The 16622-nt window shown below is 36.0% G+C and overlaps 1 protein-coding gene across 12 annotated transcripts in view; it reads right to left on the minus strand.

The window, feature by feature from the left end:
- The window catches only part of TAX1BP1 (Tax1 binding protein 1), a 96698-nt gene that overhangs the window by 62458 nt on the left and 17618 nt on the right, over window positions 1-16622 (minus strand). For all 12 annotated transcript variants that reach the window (XM_055293586.2, XM_063608983.1, XM_055293587.2 and 9 more), the window contains exons 4-5: window positions 7367-7554; window positions 3581-3739 (exon numbers count right to left, since the gene is read on the minus strand). In XM_055293586.2, coding sequence (XP_055149561.1) covers window positions 3581-3739; window positions 7367-7554 — 347 coding nt within the window. The remainder of the gene's footprint in view (window positions 1-3580; window positions 3740-7366; window positions 7555-16622) is intronic.

Consider the following 16622-nt stretch of genomic DNA (forward strand, 5'->3'; position numbering starts at 1 on the left):
AATACATTAAAATCCATTGAGTTGTATAAACTGGTGAACTTTATGATATACAAATGACATCTAAATAAAGCTGTTTTGAAAAATAATCAATTAGATCAGCTCACATCTTTGGCCCTCAGAAGTATAGAGCAGTGGTTAAGAGCACTGACTGGAGCCATACTGCTAGCCTCTATCACTTACTAACTGTGCAATCACGGACAAGTAAGTAGCCTCTCTGTGCTACCTCTGAAAAATGCAGACGATACTGCTTACTTCACAGGACGAAGTTAGCTAACATATGTAAAGCACTCAAATCACCATCTGGCTTTTATTAAGTGTTATATGAGTTATTTTTATTAATGAGCCTTTTTCAAGAGAGGAGGGGAGAAATCTTCCCTTACAGTTGAACCAGAAATGAATGGAAAATTATCCTTAATAATAGTTGCTTTTTAAATCTAGGATGTACATGAATAATGAAGTAGATACCACAAAAATCTAGGGGAAATACAATATGTAATTTATTGTTTCTCAATTTATAAACATTATGTTGTTTTAGTTTTAATCTACTTTGTAATCCTAGTTTATTCCTTCAAGCAGCCAATTTCATAAAATAACATTAAAAACAAACATATAATTTAAACCAACCTGTTGTAATAATCCCAACATATCCAATTCTTTTAATTTACCAAGAATTGTAATTATCAGAATTTCATTAATTTCATTTAGTTTTAATTATTAGAGCACTTTAGAGTGATAAAAGTCAATGTGATAAAAGATGAAAAATTTTATTAATAAACAATTACAGATACTGAATTCACTTTTATTTTTTGTCAAGTATGGAATGGGTAATAAGCTAGTTATATTATTTTATAAAAGAATGGAAATGCAATAAATTTCTATTATGAAGAAAATGAAGGTCTCTGCTTATTACATGGAATATCCATTATAAAACTTTAAATGAAATTACAGATGATACATCAGAACAATCTTTCAGATAATCAACAGTTTATACACTCAGTACCTCAAATAGAAGACCTCTAGAACTACTATAGGATTCACACCATGGAACAGATTTAAAACAAGTGCCAAGAAATGTCACAGATTTTATAAGCCATCCAACCAGACCAGTTTGAAAGTCTGGAGTTGTAGCTGCCCAGCAGGCATGCTTCACTAAAATGGAGACTAATTTTGGAACATGAAGCAAATTCATTAAAAAAAAAAAAAAAAAAAAAAAAACAAAAACTAAAACTCCATTGACTAGTAACAAAGAGGAACTATCTCTCCTGGCAAACACATTTTATCCCCAGAAATAAACAATTGTCACATGTTTTGTAACTTAGAGGGTTTTTTTGGTTACATTATGTATGCATTATTTTAGAATCATTATGTATTTTAGAATGCATTATATATGCATTATTTTAGAATCTCAGGGAAATGCTATGAATTTCCAGTCCTGTTGGATGACACTTTGTATTGTAGTCCTTCCTTGATGATTCTCTGGTTCATATTATGAAAAATAGTAAAATAATAATAGCTACTTAAATTTAGAGAGAACCTCCCATGCATCAAGTGCCATTCCAGGTCCTTTGTCAATTTTTTCTATAATATGGAGTATCATTTTAAAAATCACTTTCAAGTGCTTCCCAGAGAATATGCCCCAATGCAAGAACGGCAGCAGAGAAGTAGTCTCCTCCAAGATTAGTGACTGTCATCAAGATTTAAGAGTTGGCATAAAAACTTCTGCTGAAGACCTCTTCTGAGCACCAAGGCCACAATGTCCTACAAGTTTTGCTTCATTAATCCCTTGACCTCAGTCTACCACTTTAGTCTTGTCTGTAGTCCTTAACCCCTTTATCACCTGGAGAGCACAGAGAATCTGAGACTGTTTAAATCTCAGCTACTACTCAAAGGGACCAGAGAAATGGCCCAATGTGTGTGTGTGTGTGTGTGTGTGTGTATATATATATATGTAATTTCACACAAATGAAGGCCTATCATTCTGCCATTCCTGTTCTCACAATCATCCATTCTTTTCTTGGATTTCAAAGTAATCAGAGTCAAAACCCCAAAGGCCACATTTCAGGATATTCTTGATCTCATGGGCTTAGGACATGGTGAAATGGGCCTTTTTCGTGAGTCATTTATCTCACCTTGATCCCTCTGGCTTGTGAAAAAAAAAAAAAAAGATTGACATTAAACTTTGGAAAACTGCCAGATCCAGGTATAAATCATGAGAAAAATATGTAAAGAATGGAGAAAAAGAGAGTAATAACTACACAAAGCAGCAAGAGAATTACAACAAATGAGTAAAAAAAAAAAAAAAAAAAATTAGCTGAATGTCCTAACAGTCATGGAGGGCACATACTATGAGATTTTACTATATTTTAATATTTGGTATACCTGCTTCAAAGGTTCAAATGAAAAAAGTAGTTCCTTAACCAAATGGAAAATCCTACTCCTATAGTCTGCTGCAGGACACTAAGTGTTCCCCAAGAGTAAAACTGGGAAATACTTGCATATTTTTAATTAAAAAGGCTAACGATAGAAAAGACAGAATTGAAGACTTCACAGACATTTATAAGGAGATTTGTAAATGTACATAGTATTTGACATTATGTTTACCCTCTAACTCAAAAAAGCAATCCTCAAACAAATAGAACAAAGCAAGGAAAATCTTTTCAGAATTTAAGACTTACTTGTATAACATCTCTGCCCAGGTGTGCAATATATACCCACTCCACTGGAGTATACGAATGTTTGAGAATTGCTGCACTAGTGGTTCATTTAGCAATTATTAAGCAATTGCTGGAGGACTTGTTGGACAAAAGGATAACAGAACAGACCCCACCCTCAGGAAACAATAGCTCAATACTGTAAATGGGCATAAATATGCCCAACCAGCTCTACTGTACGTGAAACTGTAATACATATGATCACAGTCTATGTAAGTTTCATCAGAACAAACTGCTTTTCTTGTGAAAATATTAAATAAACAAGTCAATGACTAGATAACTGTTTTTTCACTGTTTTTGGCTTCTTACAAGTCTATTTCTATCACTAATGAAGCCACAGTGTTTTCTGCTTGCATTGTACCTGTCTCTCTTTTTCTTAGCTTAAGAAATTCTGACAATTTTAACTAGTTTGTTTCTTAGGATAATATAGCATTTCTCCCATTAAAAATTTCAAAATTTTGTCTAATACTACATCTTATTTCACCAAATTATGCTTTTTTGAAAAGTAATTTTAATTTATATATCCCATTTTTCCTTTATTCAATGTTTATCATTTCTAATTGTATTTCTAAACAACAAAATAATCAAGTATTCTACAATTAGATGTAAAACATCTGGAAATAGTTGTCAGGGACTACCTCAACAAGCCTGGTACCAAAGTCTAAAAGTATTTTAACCATCTTACAAACATAAAAGCAGCTGTGGCAGAAGGTTAATAGGAACTGACCTGTTCTTGCATAAATGTCTATCTAAAAGGCTACTTTTCTCAATACCTGGTTTTCACTTACTTAATTGGTTCAGCTCTTTAAAAAGGTGGGTTTCAGGCAATATACTATCAACTTCAATCAGTTACATAAGACACAACTAACCTTTTGTTCTGCTTGCAGTTGGTCACATCTTTCTTTCTCATGGTTAAGTTCTCTTTCCATTCTCCCAACTTGTTCTCGAAGTTGTGCTGTTTCTTTTTCCAGAACGGCAATTAACTTTAACAGTTCTTCTTTTTCCTTCATGGTTTTCTCAATTTTCAACTATAAAGCAAAAAACTCAAATTAATTAGTTTTTTGCTTAATCCTAAAATGTGTTATTACAAATTTAGTTTTCCATTTCCAAAAAAAAGTGAAGACATTCACAGAAAGAACTCTTACATTCTACCTACTTTATATCAATCAGCCTTTTTTTAGCCTTCAGTTAGAAAAATTCATCAATCATAAATTTAAACATTCTTTTGGTTGAGCAAAGAAGAAAATATTAAAAAATGAGAGAACTGTATTATGAAGTTGGCTGCTAATCATTTTTGAGATCAGAACTAAAAATAAGGCATATTAATTTTCCCGTTAATTACGGGGCTTTCTTATCCACAGTAATAATCAGATACTCCAAGAGGAAAAGTTGTACCTCTTCTTGAATGCAAATCTATAGGAAATCTTTGAATCTATCACAAACTTACTATATCGTATATAAGGCCTTCATCTACGGAATTACTATTAAAAGTGCTGATTCCTTAAGACACCAAGAAATTTATGGTTTCTATATATAAAATGGCCTCTACTTGGCTAAATTAAAACACTGTTCATAAGTAAAAATACAAATTTTAGGACAAACATGCAGACTAACAATATATTAACAATATACCTGATACTTATGGGAACAGCTAATAGTTCAGGAAAATATAAACTTCAGTATTCTAAAAGATTACTAAATTAATGGTCATAAGATAGTAAAACAAAGTTAATATTTCTCTTACAGGAAGAATGAAGACGCAGAGGGAAGACTTAACAAAGGTCGTATTATACATTTAACTGGTAAAATGTTTTTCCTCCATACACCCCAAATTAGTTTTCCAGGGTCATGGGATTATGAAATCAAACTGATTAAATTCTAAAATGGCTCTTATCAAAGTTGAATAGCTGCAAACTTTCTGAATGACTCTTCTACCTGTTCCAATAAATCAAATCAAAATGCCAGGAAAAGTTTATTTATTCAATCACTGAATTTCTTTTATATCTTATCTATTTTTAAAAAATGATTTGAAGTAGATTGCAATAAATGGCATTCAATAAATGCAACAAATGGCATTCAATAAAGTCAACAGAAAATTAGAACCAGGCAAATATATTACCCATAAAGGTTAATATCATTATTAATTTGGCATTAAATCTGGCTCAAAACTATCTGGCAACTTAAAAATAAAGAAATATCTTGACATAGCACAACACAGACTTTATAAAAGAATCACCTTTTCCAGTGATTTATTTAATTCACATATACTTTCTCAAGAGTTCACTAAAGCTTAAGTAGACATTTTTAGAAGAATTCAAATTAGATAAGAATGTATATGTCTCATTTCTTGCCTCAATTTTGTATTTTGAAATATGTTAAGCATACAAAATAGTTAAAATTTTACGACGATCATCCAAACATCCATCACCTAAATTCACTAATTATTAATATCTTGCCATGTTTATCTCTCTTTATATACTTAAGTTTATGTATCCTTTTTTCTTCTAAGCCATTTAAAGTGAAATTGCAGACACTTCACTCCTAAATACTACTTCAGAGCAAGCATCACCTAATAAAGACAGTTGACTTTAAATCACCACTATTATTATTGCTAAGAATATTAAGAATAATTTTATATCCTCCAATAGGCCATAGTCAAATATCCCTCACTAACCCTCCAATTTTTTTTTAAATATAGGATACAATCAAGGTCCACACATTGCAAAATTATGTCTCACTAATCACTTCTACGGTCAACAGGGCCCCAGAAAATGTCTCACATTTGTACTCATTTTGTGCAGTTTTAGATAAAGATTTTAATGAATGTGAGAATTTTAAGGACTCACCAAAAATATTGGTTAAAAAAACATTTAATCTTAGAAAAGTACCCTTTGTGGAGTAGGAAGGAGTGAAACAGAATGAGATATGTCTCAATCTACTTGAAGAAAAAGTACATGATAGATGTGAATGCCAAAATACCCATCACTTTTCTGTTGGAGGCCCTGAAATGAGGGTGGTCTAATAAGTATTCAAAAAGCTACAATATAAATACTGACTGCATTCTTAAGATCTGGGCTTGTTTCAGCATCTTTGACTGGCATTCAAATACAAAGCTAAAAACCTTGATCATCAGGCAGTTGCACCACAAAATGTTTTAGTCACCCTATAAAAGTTACATTTCTTTAAGATAAGAGAGGAATTTCTGCAAAGGGGAAGGAAAGATATGAAAGAATTCACAATAAAAAATCATTAGTTCCTCCTAACCTAGTTTGACTGTCTAATAAAAGTATTATATCTGTAACCTCCTGTCTTTTTACTCCAGTCTCAGTTCTTTGAGGTAAATAAAAGTAAAATCAAAGGCATTAAATATTTACATGTTAAAAAAATCTATCCAACTGTAAAGAAAAAGCCATAGCTGCAATAGAAGAAATATGAATATAAATTAGCCAACAATGTATACTGAACCAATTTGAGAAGCTATTTTTCTTATTATTGTAATAGAGGGCACTATATACAATTAATCACAATAACTCAAATATAACACTGTAGTTTTTTAGGTATAGGATAAAGATATTGAAAAATGTGATCTTAAAATGAGAAAAGAATGTCACTATTTTCTCTGTCAATGACTACTAAAAATTAATACACAAGGCATTATTAGACCATCTACATAGTAAATTTATATTAAAGCCATCATCATGACTCCATAATATTCTATTTACAAAAACAGTAAAGAGTAAATAGCTTTTTAAATTTTCCTTTTAAATTATGGTTAATCTAGGTTTATTCATTTCATCAGAAGTACAATAACAAGAATCATTCTAAAAACGTCCAATCTAAATTAAGAGACTGGGAAGCTCCCCTAACTCACTGCCACACTTTAGAAAGACAATGCTCATGGTAGTGAAACAAAGTTCACATCCAATTACAGTTAGATTTATTGATTTACACCATTATCCCAAGCAGCTTCATCCCCAAATTGGTAACATTCTACAATGAACAGATTACGCCACCACAAAAAGTTAGGCAAAGGAATGTAAGGAAAGCTTTAGACCTAAACTCTCCCAATTGGTACTTACTGCACTATCTACTATGCACAAAATAAGGATAGGCCCTAGGGACAGTCCCTGCCACAGTGGAACCAACAGCATAACTGTGGCCAAAAGATTTTTTTAAGCATTTCAAAAAAGACACTCTAAATTTATTATTTTAGTTAAAAAGCATTTGATTTTTTTTTTTTTTTTTTTTTTTGTGTGTGATACGGAGTCTCGCTCTGTCGCCCAGGCTGGAGTGCAGTGGTGCAATCTCGGCTCACTGCAACCTCCGCCTCCCGGGTTAACGCCATTCTCCTACTTCAGCCTCCCGAGTAGCTGGGACTACAGGTGCCCGCCACCACGCCCAGCTAACTTTTTGTAATCTTAGTAGAGCCAGAGTTACACCGTGTTAGCCAGGATGGTCTCGATCTCCTGACATCGTGATCCGCCCGCCTCGGCCTCCCAGAGTGCTGGGATAACAGGCGTGAGCCACTGCACCCAGCCAAAGCATTCGATTTTTGTGGCAACTCTCACATAACCTTAAAATTCTCAAAATGTCAACCAACATAAGCTCTGTTCTTAAAATTATCAATGAATCACTATCTCACTGTGAACACCAACCTCAAGAAGGCCTGCTTTTGTGGTCACCACTAACATGTCAGAATTTCCTTCATCTTCCATAGTAAGCAGCTCTTCAACTGGAGAAGAAGCTCGAAACTGGAAAGGTGTACTTGCTCCACGAATTTCACCCTTATGGGTAACGTAACAGAACTGATAAAATTCTCCATCATCATTTGGAAGGTAATATCCTAAGAGGAAGTTAACAAACAAAATTATTAAACTTCCAATTATAAAATTCATGTTATTTCAATTTAACAATACTTGCCATGTCTCATTCCGCACACTGTTCTTGACAAGAATCTGGGATATGTCCTTCTTTCTTTTGCAAATTATCAAAACTAGATTCTTCCTTCCTCCTCAAAGTTAAAATTTTTCTTCTCTTAGGTTTAAGCTTATATTCCCAGAATATTCTTTCCCCCTGTATCTTCACTAGGGCAAAACCCACTTGTCTAGGAGAGGCAAGTATATACTTTACAATGGGAAAGAGGCTGGAGAAGGAGCAATGGAAGAACCAATATAAAAGTCTACTGAGGACTGGGAGTGGGGGTGGAAATATGTCATTTAAAGAAATCTTCCCTCCAATTTGACATTCATTACATGTAAATAAGAGATATTAACTAAAGGAATATGCTGCACATGTGAACTATATGAAGGCAGAAAAGAAGATGAGGTCTGCTAGTGCAGTATGGTAAAAATAAGCTTTAGGACCCAGTGCGGTGGCTCATGCCTGTAATCCCAGCACTTTGGGAGGCCAAGGTGGGCAGATCGCTTGACCCTGGAGTTAGAGACCAGACTGGCCAACATGGTGAAACCCTGTCACTACAAAAAATACAAAAATTTGCCAGGTGTGGTGGCACGTGCCTGCAGTACCAGCTACTAGGGAGGCTGAAGTGGAAGGATCGCTTGAGCCCAGGAGGTCAAGACTGCAATGACCCATGATGGTGCCACTGAACTCAAGCCTGGGCGACAAAGTGAGACCCTGTCTTCAAAAAAAAAAAAAAAAAAGCTTTCGAACCACACAGATCTATTCAGCATTCCAGCTCTACCACTATTATTTCCGTAACCTCCCTAAGCCGCAGGCTCTTTTTTTTTTTTTTTTTTTTTTTGATACGGAGTCTTGCTCTGTTGTCCAGGCTGGAGTGCAGTGGCGCAGTCTCGGCTCACTGCAACCTCCACCTCCTGGGTTCACGCCATTCTCCTGCCTCAGCCACCCGAGTAGCTGGGACTACAGGCGCCCACCACCACGCCTGGCTAATTTTTTGTATTTTTAGTAGAGACGGAGTTTCACCGTGTTAGGCAGGATGGTATTGATCTCCTGACCTCGTGATCCGCCTGCTTCGGAAAGTTCTGGGATTACAGGCGTGAGCCACCACGCCCGGCCGCTGCAGGCTCTTAATCTGTTTATTTAAAAAAAAAAAAAAAAAAGGCCAGAGGCAGTGGCTCAGGCCTGTAATCCCAGCACTTTGGGAGGCTGAGGCGGGTCAGTCACCTGAGGCTGGGAGTTTGAGACTAGCCTGACCAACATGGAGAAACCCCGTCTCTACTAAAAATACAAAATTAGCCAGGAAGGGTGGTGCATGCCTGTAATTTCAGCTACTCGGGAGACTGAGGCAGCAGAATCGCTTGAACCTGGGAGGTAGAGGTTGCAGTGAGCCGAGATCATGCCACTGCACTCTAACCTGGGCAACAAGAGGAAAACTCCATCTCAAAAAAATTTAAAAAAAAAAAAGGGGGGGGGCCATCTGTCTCAGAGATCCAAAATATTAACAAATAGATAATATATCTAGAATAATGTGTTCAATATTTGCCCCCTTCTTTCTTCAATTTAACTGTTATCCCATTTTAAATTCTGCTGGATTATTATAATTTAAAATTAATCTTTGCCTCCCCACCAAAGCTCACATAGTACTTTTTACATTAAAAAATAAGTATCTCCTTTCACTTCTCAGCCTTTTTGGCTACGATCAAATGTAAAAACTCCATACCTCCACGGTAAACCTAACATTACTGGTTACAATGTACATGCCTTACAACTACATCAGACCTCAAAAACACCATAGATACCACACACACACAGAGGGCACATATACATGTACATATTTGTGCGCATACATATTTAAAAATTCAGAATTCCCCACAAGGACTAGTAAAAAGGAAACATTCAATAATTGCTAAATGAATAAACAAAAATGAATATATTTACCTTAATATCTACCCCAAAAGCTATAATCACTACACCTGCTTTCTTTCATGTCTTGAAATTTTCAGCCTCAGTTATTATACCTACTTCGCCTGATTTCACTCTTTGAAAAACAGCTGGCTTTTCTCCTTAGAAACAGAGGAGACGCTGGGCATGGTGGCTCATGCCTGTAATCGCAGCACTTTGGGAGGCTGAGGCAGGCGGATCACGAGGTCAGGAGATTCAGACCATCTGGGCTAACACGGTGAAACCCTGTCTCTACTAAAAATACAAAAAATTAGCCGGGCATGGTGGTGGGCACCTGTAGTCCCAGCTACTCGGGAGGCTGAGGCAGGAGAATGGCGTGAACCCGGGAGGCAGAGGTGGCAGTGAGCCAAGATTGCAGCACTCCACTCCAGCCTGGGCAACAGAGCGAGACTCTGTCTCAAAAAACAAAACAAAAAAAAAAACAGAGAGGAGAGGCAGACAATATATAAGATAAGAGAAATTCTTGTGGTGCTTTAAAGCAAAGTAGCAGTCCACAAAAAGGAATTAGGAGAGAGGTGGAGCATGTCAAAAAAAAAATACAGGAGCCCACTTGAAAAGCTCCAATGGCTAAAGCTGAAACAATTTAAGTAACAAAAAAAATATGGTACTAGACTTTATTTCACAGAAGAAATTAAGGATTCCATGGAGAAGAAAATTCTTTCTAGCGTAATGATCAACTAATAAATATACAAGAAATGAACTTCATTAGGCAAACACCGCAATAATCGTAGGCAAGATGCACAGAGGGATACTAAAATTAGTGGCTGAAAATATGAGGAGAAACAAGGTATTTCCACAGTCTCAAAGTAGCTCCCTCACAATATTCATTAATTACAAGGGAAAAAAATAATAACTTTATTTACAGTGGAGAAATTCAGAAGACACAATCTTAAACAAGCAATCAAGATTATTATAACCAGTAATAAGATGTATGGACATCACATACTCCCTGATAAAATGTACTGAGAAAGGTACAGTACTATTTGTATGGCATTCTTCCCAAAAATGCGTAACTTCAATCTAATCATGAGAAAACATCGAGCAAAACCAAGATGAGAGACAAGCTACGAAAACAAACAACACCACAAAACGCTAACAGTACTTTACAAGAAAGTAAAGGTTACGAAAGATAAGGAAGAAACCAAGGAGACTAAGACAACATGACAATTAAATGCAAAGAGGGATTAGAGACTGGATCTAAGAACAGAAAAAGAACAGTAATGGAAACACTGGTGAAATCTGAGTAAGGTTTGTACTTTAGTCAATAGTACTGTACCACTGTTAAACTATTGTTTTTCTTAAATAAACGTACCATGGTCATGTAAGATGCTCACATAACAGGAAGCTGGGCAAAGGGCATACAGAAATTCTGTGTACTACTTTTGTAAGTTTTCTTTACATCTAAAATTACTTCAAAATACAAAGTTTAAATAAATATCATGGACATGTATCTGGCAATACACATTTTTAAAGTTTTTAAAAATCCACCCTCCTAATATCTACTAAAAACTTACTAATTCATACCAACTTCCAAATAGCCACTAGGCTTATTTAAAAGCTTAACTAGAAAACAAATATATAGCATAATTAATCAGTTCTGGCATCAAGACATTGGAAACTGTACAAACTAGGTATTCAAGATCTGATTTTTTTTTTTTTTTTTTTTTTTTTTTCTGAGACGGAGTCTCGCTCTGTCACCCAGGCTGGACTGCAGTGGCCTCATCTCGGCTCACTGCAATCTCCACCTCCCTGCTTCAAGCAATTCCCCTGCCTCAGCCTCCCGAGTAGCTGGAATTACAGGCGCAAGCCACCACGCCCAGCTAATTCTTTTGTATTTCAGTGGAGACAGGGTTTCAACATGTTGGAAGACTGGTCTTGAATTCCTGTCCTCAGGTAATCCACCCACACCGGCCTCCCAAAGTGCTGGGATTACAGGCGTGAGCCACCACACCCAGCCTCAAGGTCTGATTCTTTAAAAAACAAAAAGTTTGGCCGGGCGCGGTGGCTCACGCCTGTAATCCCAGCACTTTGGGAGGCCGAGGCGGGCGGATCACGAGGTCAGGAGATCGAGACCATCCTGGCTAACAGGGTGAAACCCCGTCTCTACTAAAAATACAAAAAATTAGCCGGGCGAGGTGGCAGGCGCCTGTAGTCCCAGCTATGCGGGAGGCTGAGGCAGGAGAATGGCGTGAACCCCGGGGGGCGGAGCCTGCAGTGAGCCGAGATCGCGCCACTACACTCCGGCCTGGGTGAAAGAGCGAGACTCCGTCTCAAAAAAAAAAAAAAAAAAAAAAAAAAACAACTTCACTAAAATGAACTGCTAAAAAATATGTTTCAAAACCATTTGAGATAGACATAATTATTCAGAGCTGCAATTTAAAGCTGCCTGGAAAAACTTGTCAGATGGATACTGAAAATAAAATGGGAAAAAGTGAAAACTAAATTTTCAAGTCAAATTTTACAGACCGTGCCTTTAGTATTCAACAAGATTATAATAAATAAATAAAGGTTCGTTTAGGAAAACAATCACATTTAGGTATTGTTAGATGTCTTGGGTTTTGCATTTCAGGATTCTCATGACTCATCCACAAAATGAGCAAAGGGATTTGCATTATGCTTGAAAGCCCTTCTATAACTCTAATATTCGATGACTAAGCTTTCCCTGACTTCCTTATATAACAAAAAAGTTCCAGGCACGGAGATGCTTTTATTTCTTAATTTCAACATTCAAAATAAAAATGAACTGTTGAATTTTCAGAAACTTGTAAAACATATGGCATTTAGGCTTAGTGCCCATGAATTTTTGAGACAGGGTCTCACTCTGTCACCCAGTCTGGAGTGAAGTGGTACAATCTCGGCTCATCGCAACCCCAGCCTCCTGGGCTCAAGTGATCCTCCCCACCTCAGCCTCTCAAGTAGCTGGGACTTTAGGTGTACACCACCATGCCTGGCTAATTTTGGGGGTATTTTTTGTAGAGATGAAGTTTTGCCAAGTTGCCCAGGCTGGTCTCAAATTCCTGGGCTCATGCAATCCATCCTCCTTGGCCTCACAAAATGCTAACATTACAAGCATAAGCCACCACGTCTGGCCCAAAAATGTTTTTAAAGTATTAACAGAAATAAACTGGATGCTTTTCTCTCTTTTTTAACCACTTTTAAACTTACTCCTAAGTCCCTAATAAACAAATGGAATAATCCCTATAACAAATTAAGTAACTTTTTTTTCAACAGATGGAGTCTCACTATGTTGCCCACACTGGTCTCTAACTCCTGGTCACAAGCCATCCATCTGCCTCAACCTCCCAAACAGCTGAGATTACAGGTGTGAGTCACCACTTAAAAAATAAGTTAACCTGGCAGTTAACTTATTTTTTAACAGGAAACCAATCACAATAAAAATGGTTAAAAATAAACCAACAGCTTTCAGGAAAGAAGTTTTAAATGTAACAAAACTGGTTCCAATACACACCTAAATTTTACTATCTAAAAAAGGCTATTAAAGGATAAACTACATATATAACTTATAACGTTTCCTTATCCAAAAAACATCTATGAAGACCTAAATCATTGCCCACATTACACTACAAGTTTTATCCTCTGCATACTGGTTTCCTGGCACAGAACATAAGGAAATTTCTTTATATATGCAAGTTCCATGCACTCACATTGCCAATTAATGTTTAGACCAAACATATGCAAAATTCAGAATAAAGTGGAAAAAAAAGTTTTTAAACAAACAGACCACCAAAATCCAAAACAATGACAACATCAAATGCTGCTGAAAATGTGGAACAACAGGAACTCTCATCATTCATTGCAGGTAGGAATATAAAATGGTACAAGCCACTTTGGAAGACACTTTCGCAGTTTCCTACAAAACTGAACATGCTCTTATACAATTAATTAATTACATTCCCTGGTATTTACTCAAATGAAATGAAAACTTACATCCACACAAAAACTTGCACAAGAGTGTTTATTGCAGCATTATTTGTAAGTGCCAAAACGTGGAAGCAACCAAGATCTCCTTCAATAGATTGATAAACTATGATACCTCCATTCAATAGAATATTAATCAGTAATAAAAGAAATGAGCTATTCAAACCACTAAAAGACATGAGGGAATTTTAACTGCATGTTGCTAAGTAAAAGAAGCCAATCTGAAAAGACTACATATCATATGCTTCCAACTCTATGACATTTTATGGCAAAACCGTGGGGACAGCAGAGCATCACTGGTTGCCAGGGTTTTACAAGGAGAGAAGGAGAGATGAGATGGTAGGACACAGGAGACTTTTAGGGGAGTGAAGTTATTGTTCTTTATGATACTGCAACAGTAGGTATATGTCTTCATACATTCATCAAAATCAACAGAATTTACATCACACAGTGAACCCTGATGTAAACTATGAACTCAGACAATAATAGTGTATTAATATTGGTCCATCAATTGTAACAAATGGAGCACACAAGATGTTAAAATTAAGGAAAGTAGGGAAGGGTGGTGTAAGGGATTGCAAGAGAACTCTACTTTTCATTCAATTTTTTCTGTAAACCCAAAACTGCTCCAAAAAAGTTATGTTAATTTTTTAAAATTAAACCATCTGAAGCTGATTAATCTGAGCCTAGTTATTTTAGAAGGCTGCTCTGCACGTCACCAAAATCCAAGTCAGATATTGCCTGATAAAAAAAACAGGACATTTTAACTTAGATAAGATCATATCAATTAGATAATGTTAACAATTATTTGCTGAAAACTGTCTGCCATGCCACTGGTTCCCAAACTTCTACATAACAGAATCACCTGTTGATCTTTTCAAAATTCTAAAACCCAGGCCATACCACAGACCAATTAAATCACAACATCTGGAGGTGGGACATAAATTTCTGTGTGTCTTAAAGCAGTCAGGTGATTCTAAATTACAGTTAAGTTTGGAAATCACTATACCAAAGCTATGTGCATAGGCTCCAAGTTATGCTGCCCTTAAAACAGGCCGATGCTCTCTCTTAGTGACTATAACAAAAACTGACTGAAACTCAAGGGAGGGATCACTGTAAAAATTTTTTGGCCGGGTGCGGTGGCTCACACCTGTAATCCCAGCACTTTGGGAGGCCAAAGTGGGCGGATCACAAGGTCAGGAGATCGAGACCACCATGGCTACCACGGTGAAACCCCATCTCTACTAAAAATACAAAAAAAATTAGCCAGGCATGGTGGCGGGCACCTGTGGCCCAGCTACTTGGGAGGCTGAGGCAGGAGAATGGCGTGAACTCAGGAGACGGAGCTTGCAATGAGCTATCACGCCACTGCACTCCAGCCTGGGCGACAGAGCAAGAGGCCGTCTCAAAAAAAAAAAAAAAAAAAAAAAAAAAAAAAAAAAAAAAATTCTAAAATCAGTAATACTAGAAATGTTTATCCCAAATTCAAACTGTTTTTTGGTTCCTTTCTGAAGTAAGCATTTGCATGCTAACAAAGTATTTTCATTAAATAAATATTTTAGTATAGTTTGGTTTTTTAGAGGTTTTTCTTTTAGTTTGTTAAAACAAATTTTATTTTTAACATTCTGAAGATGGTAAACCAGATCAGATAAGGGAGAAATGATTTGGGGTTTCATTTTAAAGATTTAGGGCCAGGCATGGTGACTCACACCTGTAATCCCAGCACTTTGGGAGACCAAGGTGGGTGGATCACCTGAGGTCAGGAATTTGAGACCAGCCTGGCCAACATGGCAAAACCCCGTCTCCATTAAAAATACAAAAATCAGCCAAGCCTGGTGGCAAGCGCCTGTAGTTCCAGCTACTCAGGAGGCTGAGGTACAAGAATCACTTGAACCCAGCAGGCGGAGATTGCAGTGAACTGAGATCACACCATTGCACTCCAGCCTGGGTAACACAGTGTGACTCCAGCTCAAAAAACAAAAAAAGATTTACAAAATTTTAAAATTGCATTAAAATATGTGAAAATGTGACAGACAATAAACTTTATTTTAAATCATTCATTTCATAATCCTGAGCACATTTTTTTTTAAAGTAATGATTCATACAATGTAAACTTCTTTCTGCTAACGTAAGAACATTCTTAACAGAGCCCATTGCTTAAAGATAAAAGAAACCCAGAGGAAAAAGTCTTAATTATTACTAGCCAGCCCCAGGGGAAAGCAATAAAGTCCTAGAATTTTTTTTTTTTTTAAACATAAAGGCAAATAAAGTTCTCAATAGCAAAGAGGCAGTTTTAGGGAATGTTCAACCTGTGGTTAAAGGATAAAGAAAATTCAGGTCATCCATCAACTTTAATGGAGAAAAACATTATATTTTTATTTTTACTAACATCTAACTAAAATTTTAGCATGTACTTTATCAGTATTTGTGATTTTTGTCACTAACAGGAATTACTTGTATGTTAATACCACATTACAATTGTTACAGGTATCTCAATGTTATCTTACTTGGAAATCATGGCAGTGATTAAATCAGCCAATAAAATACATCTTGTTAACACACAGATTTTGAAGCACATGTATTAATATATCAAAAATTAGTTACTGTGATATTTTAATTATTTCAATATAATTGGTTTTCTTTGCAATTTTATGTTTTATTTTATATACATTAAAATATTATTCTGAGACAGAGTCCATAAACTTCATCAGACCAAAAGAAATCTATGACATATACAAGGGTAAGAATTCACTTTAATACAACCCTAAAGTCAGTACAATTATAATACAAAATTACTCTGCAGCAAATTCTTTGACAGATCACTGAATAAGTGTTTTTTTTTCAAGTTGTTAAGTTGTGTTAAAAAACACATAAAATTTACTATCTCAAGCATTTTAAAGTGTATAGTTCAATGTTAAGCACATTCATATTGTTGTGCAACCACCACCACCATTATCTCCAAAATTATTCTCATCTTTCAAAACTGAAACTCCCTACCTTCATTAAACAATAACCCCCCATTCCTCCCTTGATGGAATCTGAATGCCCTGCGGACCACCATTCTACTTTCTGTGTCTATCCCTACTCTAA

The sequence above is a fragment of the Symphalangus syndactylus genome, chromosome 9 (assembly GCF_028878055.3).
Source record: "Symphalangus syndactylus isolate Jambi chromosome 9, NHGRI_mSymSyn1-v2.1_pri, whole genome shotgun sequence".
NCBI classification, from domain to species: Eukaryota; Metazoa; Chordata; class Mammalia; order Primates; family Hylobatidae; genus Symphalangus; species Symphalangus syndactylus.